Below are 13,550 nucleotides of genomic sequence, written 5' to 3'. Positions count from 1 at the left end.
CAATTAAGGTGGGCTATTATCAGCAGGAGAAAAAAAACGTTTGTAGTGATAATCAGGATGGCCCATTTCAAACAGTTGACAAGAAGGTGTGAGTAACAAACTGCACCATCTGCTCAAGAAAGTCCCTGAAAAAGCACAGGAACAAATCTGCACAGACACACCCCTAGAGCCCCGAGCAGGGGTATTCTATCTGCTACCCAAGATCCATACACCTGGAAATCCTGGACACCCCACCATCTCAGGCATTGGCACCCTGACAGCAGGATTGTCTGGCTATGTAGATTCTCTCCTCAGGCCCTACGCTACCAGCACTCCCAGCTATCTTCGAGACACCACTGCCTTCCTGAGAAAACTACAATTCATCGGTGATCTTCCAATCTAAGGTGCCACAAGGACTCCTTGTTCTTTTTGCTGATACAGACTAACACGGCTACCACTCTGAAACAGTGAGGACAGCCACTCTGGAGCAGCCAGCCTATTAGAAGGTCTCTATATCTTGTGAAATATTTCCCCGATATTTAAGCCTTCCTGTCGTCATTCTCACAGCTTTACCTAGCATGAGATGTGATGATTACATGAGTGTCTTGCATGGTATTTCTTCCCCATCCTTCTATGGAAAATGCCTATGAGCAGGGGCTGCAAAGACCTGTCGCGCACAGGGCTGTATCAGGCTTGCATGGGAAGAGGCACCTCAATACAAAGGTGTTGGGGCCCCTTGAAAACCCCTAGAGAGAAGGCATGGGAAGCCTCCTTCCTTCTGCACAAGCAGCCACCTCTCCCAGCACTGACGGGCAGCAGGCCGCACCCCAGCGGATGCACCGGCCGCATGCTTAGATGCACGTTCGGCTCCTTATCCTACCAGCCCAAACAGGTGGAGGATGGGCATCTGGTTGCAGCCCAAAGCAAAGCCCTTCGATCCAAGAGGTTGTTGAGGAGGTGGCGGGGAGGGGCTGAGTGCTCCAACACCGGACATTTGCCCACCATTAAGCATGACCCCACCCATGCTCGAGAAATCAGGATTCTGGAGCAGAGAGCTGTGACCCTGCTTCTGCCCCTCCTAACAGCTTTGGCCCCAAGACGGGATCCCAGCTGGCTTTTCTTCCCCTAGCTGTAGTGCGCTTGGACAAGAAGCGGAGCTCGCTTTAGCCGTCCTGCCCTCCCCTGCACCCCAGGGCAGGGCTGTAGTTATACGAGGGCACATGGCAATGCAGATATCTCCGAGACAGAAATACACGGGGCGGGTCTAAAGCCTTCAGTTTCAGTAGTTAGATAAATGGCTAGTTAAGCCTCCATGAAGCTGATAAGGACTCGGTGGGTTTCACAACAAACCAATAAGCCAAAGCTATATGATTAACTCTTCTGTGTCTCCCCACCAAACTGTACCACAAGGCACAGTGTCAGAGAAAACGTTTGTCTCCGAGACTACAGTAAATAGCCACTAGCTTCTTAGCGTTTCAAACGCACTAGAGTCTTTAGTTCAACGTGAAAGTGCCTGTCTAGTGGCAACAGAAATCCAGTTATTGATTAACCTCGAGGATGCCATCCCATAAATAGAAAATACTCACTTTAAATGGACTCCCCTTGTGCTTTTTGACAAATCCTGCCGTGTCTTGTCAGCCAGACTGCAGCTCAATCCATTGGACAGTAAATCTATTTGTTTATTAACCGAAAAAGCACAGCTTCCCATCGTGTTTATACGTCTAAGTTTGTTCATTACCCTGAGGAGTCATTTCAGCATGATCTTCCAGATGTTTCCACTGAAAGCTGCTGGGTCTACTGCCTGCAAAGGTCAATCTGCTTATTAGATTTTGACTCTGCAGCAGGAGTCGTCTGTATGTTCTCTTGGGTCTTTAGGGACATCTGACAGCACAGTACAGAACGGATTACCCTCAGAACCGAAGGTCTAAGGATGACAAACACCCACGGGTCAATAATTGGATTAATTGCTAAGAACCTCAGCGCTAGAAGGTCCTTCTTATAGTCTTCGTTTTGCATAAACTTGTTCATATAGGCACGAATCTGTAAAACAAAAGGAAAATAAAATGCAAGACTGATCATAGGAATATTTTGATGCACAAGTATAAGACACCACTTCAAAGGAACTTCTATATTCACAACAGATGTTTTGTTTTGACTGTTTTAAGTGAATTTCGTTCTAACGAGATACTAAGCTGGTGGACCTAAAGACTAGCACTGGGTGGGAGACTGTTTTTGTGCCTCGTGAATATTTTCAAGAATTCAAATTTTTTTCCATGTCTTGATTTGGGATGAAAAGTCAAAATCTTGAAAATATTTGTGAACTGAGAAACCAATTTTTTTTTTTTTTCATTTCGGGTAAATCAAAAAGTTGATTTCAAAGATTTGTCATTTCAATGTTTTTACCCTTTTTCAGTCTAATTAGTTTAAATTTCAAAAGGAAAAGTCATTTTGAACTGGAAAACTACAATTTTTTTGGTAGAATATGTCAAAACAACACTGACAATTTCAAAACCTTTTTTTTTTTCTCCTCAACACTTTTTTCAAGTCAGGAAATTTGTCAAACTCCACCCTGTTTCATTAACAGTTTAGGTTTTAAGAAATTGATTTTTTTTTTTCATTTAAAAAAAAAAAATTCCTGACTAGCTCTAAAGACTGACATTCTCTTTTTATCCACAGGACAGGCAGAGTATTAGCAGCCTCACACAATGCAAGCTTCTCTCCATTATACAATATACAGAGCTGATCAAGAACTTTCCGACACATTTTTCCATTGCAAAATGCAGATTTGTTAAGTGAAACTTCGCGGAAACACATCTATTTAATTGGGGTGGAGGGTGGGGAAGCTTTTTGACCGTGATGAAGCATTCCACTTCAACGTTTGCAGAACAGAATGTTTGGATTTTGTTTTAAAACTACTTTTTTTAAATATCAAAATCGGAACAAAATGTTCCAACCAGAAAGTAATTTTTTCCAAATTTCTTTTTGTGGGGAATTAACTTTTTTAGTTTTGTTCCAGAATGCGGGGGGGGGGGGGGGGGGAGGGGGGAGTTAACTCAAAGAATTTCCTGAGAAATGGAAAATTCTGTTCTTGTTCAGCTCTCTCAATGTTCCCGTTATACAAGAACCATTGGATTTAGGGCTTTTTTATAGTCCTACACATTTTCTATCCCCCAGGTAGTGAGAGGAAGGATAAATCATAGAATCGTAGGACTGGAAGGGACCTCAAGAGATCATCTAGTCCAGTCCCCTGCACTCATGGCAGGACTAAGTATTATCTAGACCATCCCTGACAGGTGTTTGTCCAACCTGCTCTTAAAAACCTCCAATGATGGAGATTCCATAACCTCCCTAGGCAATTTATTCCAGTGCTAAACCACCCTGACAGCTAGGAAGTTTTTCCTAATGTCCAACCTAAACCGCCTGTGGTGCAATTTAAGCCCATTGCTTCTTGTCCTATCCTCAGAGGTTAATGAGGCAATTCTTCTACCTCCTCCTTGTAACAAACTTTTTATGTACTTGAAAATGGTTATCATCTTCTTCCTTAGTCTTTTCTCCAGACTAAACAAACCCAATTTTTTCCATCTTCCCTCAGAGGTCATGTTTTCTATACATTTAATCATTTTTGTTGCTCTTTTCCGGACTTTCTCCAGTTTGTCCACATCTTTCCTGAAATGTGGCACCCAAAACTGCTCAAAATAGTCCCCTTGAAGCCTTATCAGTGTGGAGTAGAGCAGAAGAATGACTTCTCATGTCTTGCTTACAACACTCCTGCTAATACTTCCCAGAATGATATTTGTTAAAGAGAAAAGCAGCGTTACACAGCTGACTCATATTTAGCTTATGCTCCACTATGACCCCCAGATCACTTTCCACAGTACTCCTTCGTAGACAGTCATTTCCCTTTTTGTATGTGTGCAACTGATTGTTCCTTCCTAAAGGGAGCACTTTGCATTTGTCCTTATTGAATTTCATCCTATTTACTTCAGACCATTTCTCCAGTTTGTCCAGATCATTTTGAATTTTAATCCTATCCTCCAAAGCACTTGCAACCCCTCCCAGCTGGGTATCATCTGCAGACTTTGTAAGTGTCCTCTCCCTGCCATTATCTAAATCACTGATGAAGATACTGAACGGAACCGGACCTAGGACCGATCCCAAGCCTTTATTTGGAAAATACTTGAGCACACAGACATTTTGCACATGTGTGGTAGCTGCAGGGATCCAAACAGCAGGGTGGACCGATCAGCTGTGGCAGCCTGCTCTGTCGCACAACTTCCATATGGAGAAAAAAGTCTAAAGAGAAGCCTGTTTCCCCATCACTATGTATTTATATGGAAAGGACTCACATACACTTCAATGAATCCCTCTTCAGACTAACTCCGCTGTGACAGGTTGTTCCCTGCCAGCTCAGGACTCCAGCACCCTGTCTTGCTGAGCCAGACACTCTCGTCTGCTCCAACACAGAGTGCTGGAGTCCTGAGCTGGCAGGGAAAACAGGAGCAGAGGTAGTCTTGGCACATCAGGTGGCAGCTCCCAGGGGGGGCGTTCTGTGATCCAACCCGTCACATCCGCTCAAACAGGAAATTAAATGAAGAGGGCATGAACACCCCGCCCTGTTTTTAGGTACCATTACCATTGTACATGGCACATGCAGAGTCCCTTCTGCAAAAGTCCTTGTTTTAGTAATGAAACTTTGCAACTAGGTATCGCTTTCACCCCAAGGTTTCGAAGCGTTTTACAAAGCTAGGTGGCTGTTCTCCTGATTGTACCTTGCCTCCCCAGCTGTACGGAGAGAGGGCGAAATTTGCTCTGGGTCACAGAATGACTCAGCAACGCAGCTGGCCACAGAAGCCCGGCTGTCCCGACACACAGGCCTATACCCGAGAGCTTGCGGCTTCTTTTTCTGTAGATCTGATACGTATGGCAAATAACAAAAGCGTTATTTAAAGACATAACTTCAGACCTTCATCTTTGCATGTCTCCATTTTGATGGGCTTAATGTCTTTTGGCTTTAGGTCCATCAGCAGGAGATTTCAGCTCGGGTTAAGGGGAGTTTGGACAGTTCAGTCATGTTTCAATTTAGGGGTTTTAAATGCATATTTCTTGGGTGACAGGTTACACTAGGTGCAGTGTTACAAACAACACCATGAACAATGTGATGTTAAAGGTGGGATTACACGCTCTAGGAGAGGCTGCCCGTCTGTTTCACAACAGCAATGTCTAATCCAGAGGTGAGCAAACTACGGCCCGCAGGACCGTCCCCCAGCCCTTGAGCTCCCGGCCAGGGAGGCCAGCCAGCCCCCAGCCCCTCCCCTGCTGTCCCCCCTGCCCCGCAGCCTCAGCTCACCGTACCACCAGTGCTCTGGGCAGCAGGGCTGCGAGCTCCTGCCGGGCAGCGTGGCGGCATGGCTGGCTCTGGCCGGGCAGCATGACTGCCGGACATGCTGCTCTGAGCGGCATGGTAAGGGGGCGGGGAGGTGGATAAGGGGCAGAGGGTCCCGGGGGCAGTCAGGGGACAGGGAGCGGGAGGATGGGGTGGAGGTTCTGGGTGGGGGGCAGTCAGGGGACGGGGAACAGGGGGGGTTGGATAAGTGTGGGAGTCCCATGGGGCCTGTCACAGGGCGGGGATGTGGATAGGGGTCGGGGCGGTCAGGGGACAAGGAGCAGGGGGGATTGGATGAGTCAAAGGTTCTGAGGGGGCCAGTCAGGGGGCAGGAAGTGGGAGGGGGAAGATAGGGGGCAGGGGCCAGGCTGTTTGGGGAGGCACAGCCCTCCCTACCTGGCCCTCCATACAGTCTTGGAACCTCAATGTGGCCCTCAGGCCAAAAAGTTTGCCCACCCCGGTCTAATCCCTCCCAGCAGTGCTAAATTTGCCAGCGGGCTACATTATCATGACAACCCAGTGGCAAGAATTTAGGCCAAAATGGAACATTCCTACATTTTACTCCCCCAAAAATGTCGAGTTGCTAAAAGAAAAATGAGGAGAGGATGCCAAAGGAAGGCCTGAGGGAGAGGCTCGGCTTGCCCTCAAAGTCCCAGAAGATTTTTCAGTACCAGCTTTAGACAACTGCAATTTAAGATTCCCCAGGGAGCCTATTTTCCTCCTCACATGCCTAAGGAAGCAATCAGCGGGCTCGGGTATTTAGAGAAGCTGTGACAAGTATGACTAGTCCCGTTCAAAACATCCCTTCCACTCCCCCTCCCCCCTGCCAGATGTGGGCCTGTGAAACCACAAAAATGAATCCATCACTGAGCTTCATAGCTAGCCCTGAGCTGAGCGTGTCAAGGGATACTTCATTTATCCAAAAATGCAACGAAGTCAATAGATGCTTAAGGGCTCATTTATTACTGTATCCAGTCTAATGGCAGGTTGCCTATAGTGCCCTTCACCAGCGTGTGTAGGTGCAATCAATGAGCATGTTTCTGACCCACTGTATGAATCTATGTCTGGCAGCCAAAATCAGTTACTTCCTTAAATATGCTTCTTTGCTACTTTATGGAAGAATTGACAATCCTTCCTGGGAAGATGATGCAGCAAATTTTACTCATGTGACACCAGTTGCTCTGTCTCAGGTCCTGGTCCCCATGAACCCAGAGCCGTTTAGCAAGACCGGATGTATCTAACTTCTAAAGCTGTGTATTAAAAAGGGAGCTGAAGAGTTTGAGACAGACAATTAATGCATTAGCCATTCACTTCTAACGACCTGGGTTCAAATCCTGTACATGCTGCAGCTGAAAGTGAATTGAATCATCTCATTCTAGTCACTAAAAGCAGCAGATGTTCTGAGAACTCATGTCATGACACAGGACTTGGTTAGTTTTTTGCCCTACAACTGCTTATACAGGGTAGGCATTATAGCTGGTGCTATTGGTATATCACCTTCATGGGCACTAAATTCAACCATCATCCACATGTGTCTAATTAAAAAAAGATTAGGCATGGCAAGGAATATGAGGAGTATCTACAATTATATTACCTGGATAAATTTAGGACTTTCAGTCCTCATGCTTCAGGGCAGAAAGAGGTAGGGTCAGGAAGAAAGTATGCTGCTGTACAACTGGGTGCATTTATAAGGGTTTATATGCTTTCCTGTGAAAGATTCACCACTGGCCACCGACCTGTTCTGCTACCTGCGACTACAGCTAGTTGGTCTGTTGTTCTATGGCAATATCTATGTTCTCCTACGGAGAGAGGAGACCAGAAAGACAATCTCCTGAAGCTAAAAGGAAAGTAACTGGTTGTGAGTCAGTTCTCAAAGCCATAGGAACTAGGTACTTGCACCTGGACATGGTGTCCTGAGGTGAAAGTTCCAGTGTCCCCCTTCTCCATACTCATGATGCTTGTTCACCTGATAATACAACAATTTTGAATTTCTCCTTTGCGGCCGTCAGTGGGATTTCTAGATATCTGATTGAATGAAATGATCCTATGTACAAATGCTAGGCTGGTAGAAACTACACTTCTACCATCGAGCACTTTTAACTGGCTGATCACTTTATACTGCTCACCAGCCTGCAAAAACCTTCCTTTCCAAAACAGACCCATTGCAAATGTATACGTACTTCCAACAATTCCTGTCACAAGCACACCAGCAGTTACGTCTCATGTCTGCACATGACTCAGCCAGATGGGGGAAAGTACCATTCGGAGCAGAGCTAAAGCCCCTAAACAAATGTAAGGCCCATCAATTGGTGGTGGAGCAGCTCTGATGATTGCAAGTCCAAGACCACAGGAAACACAACCGGCTGCTAGATGTTATTACATTTCCTTTATCACGCTCTTGAAATGCAAAAATAATGGTGCAGCATGTCCAGTGGTTAATTTGTCCATTGGGCCTTTCAGCTCTCCAAGTGCTAATGAAAGATAATGTCAATCTAACGCTCTCAATCTAATGTCAATGTAAAATTAGCTTTGGCCGTATTCCCAGTCTGGGCAGGTTTTGCTTTTCCCAGGGAAAAAAGAATTGAGAAACAGAAGGAAAAAATCACCCAAACCATCTGCTCCCTCAAAAGTGGGAAGAATCAAACTATCTGAATATTGTCGACTGGTAAAGGGTTGAGTGACATGGCAGCTCCTAAGGGGTCCTATTTAATTTGAACGACAAGAGAAAGTCAGAATGGTTATAGTTCTTTACTTGTGTCACATGGGTTATATTTTTGAGAGGCAGCATTATAGCAGTTAGAACTTGGGAGGCAGAAAACTAGGGTTATATTTCCAAACCTGCCATTGTCCAAAACACTTAATCTCAGTGTGCCTTGGTTTCCCTACCTGTCGACTATGGAAAATACATACCTTTATCAAGCATTTTCCTGCTTTCAGGTCAAAAGTAATGTATATGCTCAAAGTTCTTATGAATTGTAAGTGTGTTGAGCATATTCTCCTATCATATCTTTGTTTATGGACACAATCTTCAGCTCCAGGGACACCATGCAAGCCAGCTTTTTCACATAGAACTTAATATTTGTGTACAGGTGAGGGTGTTCGTGTGCGCAGTGGCTGTTGTCTGTCTGTATTTGCTGAGGCATCCTTTCCCCTCACAGTTGAAAACTTGGCTCAGTGGGCAAAACTACATCCTTGTTTAAACGTGTTCAACCGCATGGATGCATGCACACTCACTGACACCACAGCAACCCATGTCCACCCAACCCCAGTGATTTTGGGCATCCCTACACTCACCTAACTGCATTTATCTACGCAACCTCGGTTCCACATTGGCAATTTAACTGACCTGTGTTACGTCAATTACAGTCATGGAGCCCTACTGATTTGTGACCCTCACTATGACACATGCAAGTGCACTGATCTACGTCACCTCAACTCCTTCCTTGCAACTGCACCAACCCCTTCAACCTTGCTACCCCCTTCGAAATGGCACAGCTCAGTGCCAGTGGCAAAGGCATGTCACCTCAGCGACGCAGGCCTACACTGGATCCATGCAACCTCGGTCAAGCATCTGCCACGCTAGTGCCCTGTGAAAGCATCTTGAGCCCTGTCACCACCATCTCTCAGCTCCCAGAAAGTGGATTTATCCTCACGAGTCCCCGGAGAGCTAGAAAAGTGCTATCCCCATTTAACAGATGAGGAAACAGAAGCACAGAGCCAATACTGTGATAAAAAGCCCACGGCATCATCTCAGAGCCCGGATCAGCTGACTTGGGCTAGCGGAGCTGAAGCCCAGGCTCTGAGACCCTTTCCCCTCATGGGATTTCAGAGCATGGGTTCCAGGGTGACCCCAAATGACTACACAACAATTGTAGAGTCCCAGAGCCCTGAGCCACGGGTCTTTTACTGCAGCGTAGATGTAGCCGAAGAGATCTGGTCAGGGAAGCTGTGGCAGAGCCAGGAACAGAGCAAGGATCTTTGTGCTTCAGTCTAGTCTAGTGCAGTAACTCCTCACGTGCTCGTTTAAAGTTGCGTAATGCTCCCTTCTAACATCGTTTGGCAGCCACCTGCTTTGTCCACTGCTTGCAGGAAGAGCAGCCCCTTGCAGCTGGCTGGTGGGGGCTTGGAACCAGGGTGGACTGGCAGCCCCCCTATCAGCTCCCCATAGTTCCCTGTGCAGCAGCTGCCTGCAGTTCAGCTGTGTCCCTCCCCCCACTGCCATGTGCTGCTCCTGCCCTCTGCCTTGGAGCTGCTCCCCGAGACTCCTGCTTGCTGTGCAGGGAGGAGGGAAGGAAGAGGGGGGCTAATGTCAGGGTGCCCCCCTGCTCCTGCACCCCACTTACCCCATCTTCCATAGAGCAGGGGGGACAGACCAGAACTCAGGACAGAGGGAGCTTGCAACAGCTGCCTATCAGCAAGCTGATCTAATTAACAAGGCAGTGTACTTAAGGGAAATGCGCATCTCTCCCTCCATTCCTGCTGCCTCTTGTAGAGAGAGAGTTAACCCTTGAGGGCTCAGCCAATTGCTCATTCATCATTTAGCAGAAAGGGAAATATCCCACCCTCTGACTCCTCCACTTCAGCCAAGCTTCACAATCATCATCACTGTGTACCAGTCTTAAATTGTTTAAAACTTAGACCGTGTGTGTGTGTATTATATATATATATATGTATTGTGATAGACCCAGGCCAGTTGGGTATAGCAGAAGGCAGATATACTGGCCACTGGATTAACAGTTTTCTGTTCCCTGACTGACCAGAGCAGGGGCTGCTCCAGGCTAATGGGAACACCTGACTCTAATTAACCTGCAAAGAGTCAGGTGAGGCCATTCAGTTAATGTGACCACCTGACTCTAATTAAGGCCCTGCTGATACTATAAAAAGGGCTCACTCCAGTCAGGCAGGGGAGAGGAAGTGCGGCTGAAGGGCTGGTTACTGAAGACACCCTCAAACCATCGTTAAAGGAGCCCTAAGGTAAGGGTGAAGAAGGGAGAAGCAGGAGAGCTGTGGGGAAGTGGCCCAGGGAAATGTAGCAACTCTGGCAGTGAAAGGTTGGCTGCCAACAGCTGCTACCATTAGGGTCCCTGGGCTGGAACGTGGAGTAGAGGGTGGGCCTGGGTTCCCCCCAACCCACCACTACAGGAACAGCTCCTGGAAGGGGAAGTCAGGTCCCTGTCAGGACAGGGACCTGAACAGAGACTGTGGGAGTTCTCTCACCTACCTCCTTGCAGGCCTATGATGAAAAGGGCTCAGTAGACTGTAACCCTGGCCCTAGAGAGAGAAGGGCTACGTGGAGGGTCACAGTGAGCCACTGAGGCTGGCATAAACCGCCTAGAAGCGCAGGACCCACAGGAGCAAGGTCAGAGCTCTGCCACAAAAGATATATATATATATAATATACATATATCTTTTGTCTGGTGAAAAACATTTCCCAGGAACCTAACCCCCTCATTTACATTAATTCTTATGGGGAAATTGGATTCGCTTAACATCGTTTCACTTAAAGTCGCATTTTTCAGGAATGTTAAGTGAGGAGTTACTGTGCCTTAATCCTGCAACTCAGTGGGGCTGCCTGGCGCCCTCATCTCTAGGGGTTTCTTTTTAATTTGGGGACTAAAAATAATTTTGTTGGAGAGTCAGAATTTAAACCCAGAAAGGACAACCCTCCAACCCCAGCTCAGTGTTCCTAATCCAGTGTTTCTCAACCTTTTTGATCTCGGGGACCGGGGCCGGTCCATGGGCCGGTCACTAAGAAACATGGATCTAGTCTGACCTGTGTCTCACAGAGCCTTAGCACCAGCACACTAAACCAAACAGCCCACAGGAGACCAGGCTAGTATGTGCCACAGGCAGAGAAGAAGGGACAGGTGCAGGAGGCCCCCAAGGGGAGGGATTAGCAAGGGGGCCGGGGGAGAAGGCCCCAGGTGCGGGACGCCCCCAGGGCAGGGCTAGTGAGGGGGCTGGGGGAGAAGGCCCCAGGTGTGGGAGTCCCCCCAGGGCAGGGCTAGCGAGGGGGCCGGAGAAGGCCCCCGGTGTGGGAGTCCCCCCAGGGCAGGGCTAGCAAGGGGGCCGGGGGAGAAGGCCCCAGGTGCGGGAGGCCCCCAGGGCAGGGCTAGCAAGGGGGCCGGGGGAGAAGGCCCCAGGTGCGGGAGGCCCCCAGGGCAGGGCTAGCAAGGGGGCCGGGGGAGAAGGCCCCAGGTGCGGGAGGCCCCCAGGGTAGGGCTAGCGAGGGGGCCGGGGGAGAAGGCCCCGGTGCGGGAGGCCCCCAGGGCAGGGCTAGCGAGGGGGCCGGAGGAGAAGGCCCCAGGTCGGGGACGCCCCCAGGGCAGGGCTAGCAAGGGGGCCGGGGGAGAAGGCCCCAGGTGGGGGAGGCCCCCAGGGCAGGGCTAGCGAGGGGGCCGGGGGAGAAGGCCCCAGGTGCGGGAGGCCCCCAGGGCAGGGCTAGCGAGGGGGCCGGGGGAGAAGGCCCCAGGGCAGGGCTAGCGAGGGGGCCGGGGGAGAAGGCCCCAGGGCAGGGCTAGCGAGGGGGCCGGGGGAGAAGGCCCCAGGGGCGGGAGTCCCCCCCCAGGGCAGGAGTTATCCAGGGGGCCCGGCCCCTGCCCTCGCTCACCGTGAAGGGCAGGGAGCAGACGATGAAGGTGATGGTCATGATGGCCAGCAGGATGAGGTGATCCACCTCCTCGGACATGGAGAGCCTGCGGCGCCCGGCGGGCTGCTCCAGCGAGGCCAGGCGGCGGGAGGTCTGCCCGCGGCGGTGCATGCCCACCAGGTTGCGGATGACGCTCAGGTTGCAGAGCAGCACGGCCAGGATGAGCAGCAGCAGCAGCGTGGCGTAGAGCAGCGAGTAGGCGTCCTCCCAGGCGCCGGGGGCTTCCTGCGCGGCGCGCCCTAGGCGCATCTGGATGAAGCACCAGGTGCCCGGGCAGTACTGCACGTAGCGGCCGAAGCCCAGCAGCGGCAGGGCGCAGAAGGCGGCGGCGAGGGCGTAGAGGGCCGGCAGGGCCAGCGGCAGCGCCGAGCGGCGGCGGAGGAAGCGCTCGTAGAGGTAGGGCCGGCCCAGGGCCAGGCAGCGCTCCAGCGCCATGGCGAACAGCACCAGCATGGTGGCCAGGCCGAAGAAGCTCATGGCGAAGGCGAAGTAGAGGCAGAGCCGCCCGCCCTCGGCCAGCGCCAGCAGCGTGCGGTTGCGGCCGTAGGAGGCCAGCACCACGGGGCTGACCAGGCAGGTGCCCAGCAGGTCGGTGAGCACCAGGACGGTCACCAGCACGTGGAAGAGGGAGAGCGGCCGGCCGCGCCGTCCCAGCCGGTGCCGGGCCAGCAGCGCCAGCGCCGTCAGGTTGCCCAGCAGCCCGGCCGAGAACATGACGGCGCTGATGGCCGGGCTCTCCTCCGCCGGCAACGGCTGCTGGTGGTCGCAGCGCTGGGCAGAGCCGTCCCCGCTCATGGTCGCGCCCGCCCGCCCGCTGCCCGGCACTGGGACGTGAGCGCAGCACCAGGCAGAGGCGCGCCGGGCCGGCCCCTCGCCGGGCTCCCCCGGCGCGCAGCCAGAGGCGCCCGCAGCTCCTCCCTCGCCAACAGCTGGAGCGCGGAGCCGCCTCCCCTGGCGCAGCTGCCCGCCGCTCAGGGTCCCTCCCCCTCCGGCCGGGGCAGTGCGGGGAGAGGCTCCGTCCTCCCTTCCCACAGCTGGATCCTCGGAGCCCCCCCCTTGCGCACCTCCCTGCCCGCGCCGGGGAGCCCCGCCACCGCCCCTTGCGCGTTCCTCCCTCCCAGCAGCTGGCTCCTCGGAGCCCCCCCTTGCGCACCTCCCTGCCCGCGCCGGGGAGCCCCGCCACCGCCCCTGCGCGCTCCTCCCTCCCTCCCAGCAGCTGGAGCCCCCCGCCCCCCTTGCGCACCTCCCTGCCCCAGCCGGGGAGCCCCGCCACCGCCCCCTGCGCGCTCCTCCCTCCCAGCACCTCTGGGCAGCGGGTGGAGATCAGTCACTGCGCGCGGGGAGAGGCTGCGTCCTTCCTCCCAAACAGCCGGAGCTCCCTGCGCCCCTGCCCCTTCCCCGGCAGCACTGGAGTGCGGCCCCGGCTCCCTCCCTGGCTGGGTCTCTGAGGTGCGCGCCGGGAAGGGATCCCCAACCTCCCACCCGCAGCCTCTGGCTCGCCCGACTGCCCCCTTGCCCAGCAGCCTGGCTCCACGCGGC

At 51.8% G+C, this 13,550-nt stretch overlaps 1 protein-coding gene across 1 annotated transcript; it reads right to left on the bottom strand.

The window, feature by feature from the left end:
• Nucleotides 1-327: 327 nt before the first annotated feature.
• Nucleotides 328-13,029, bottom strand: PTGER2 (prostaglandin E receptor 2). Its single transcript, XM_045015558.1, has 2 exons — nucleotides 11,973-13,029; nucleotides 328-2,019 (listed from the first exon to the last, which is right to left on the bottom strand). Exons 1-2 carry the CDS (start codon nucleotides 12,804-12,806, stop codon nucleotides 1,774-1,776), a joined length of 1,080 nt encoding a protein of 359 aa, XP_044871493.1. The 5' UTR covers nucleotides 12,807-13,029; the 3' UTR covers nucleotides 328-1,773.
• Nucleotides 13,030-13,550: the final 521 nt, after the last annotated feature.

Source organism: Mauremys mutica, chromosome 4 (assembly GCF_020497125.1).
Source record: "Mauremys mutica isolate MM-2020 ecotype Southern chromosome 4, ASM2049712v1, whole genome shotgun sequence".
Lineage (NCBI taxonomy): Eukaryota > Metazoa > Chordata > Testudines > Geoemydidae > Mauremys > Mauremys mutica.
This window is presented reverse-complemented; position numbering and strand designations above follow the sequence as displayed.

Excerpts from the sequence above, each read along its gene's own strand:
- PTGER2 (XM_045015558.1), bottom strand. The coding sequence starts at position 12,806 with ATGAGCGGGGACGGCTCTGCCCAGCGCTGCGACCACCAGCAGCCGTTG. Across the intron at positions 2,020-11,972 it reads TCTGCTCCCTGCCCTTCACG|ATTCGTGCCTATATGAACAA; the intron begins GTGAGCGAGGGC and ends TTTGTTTTACAG.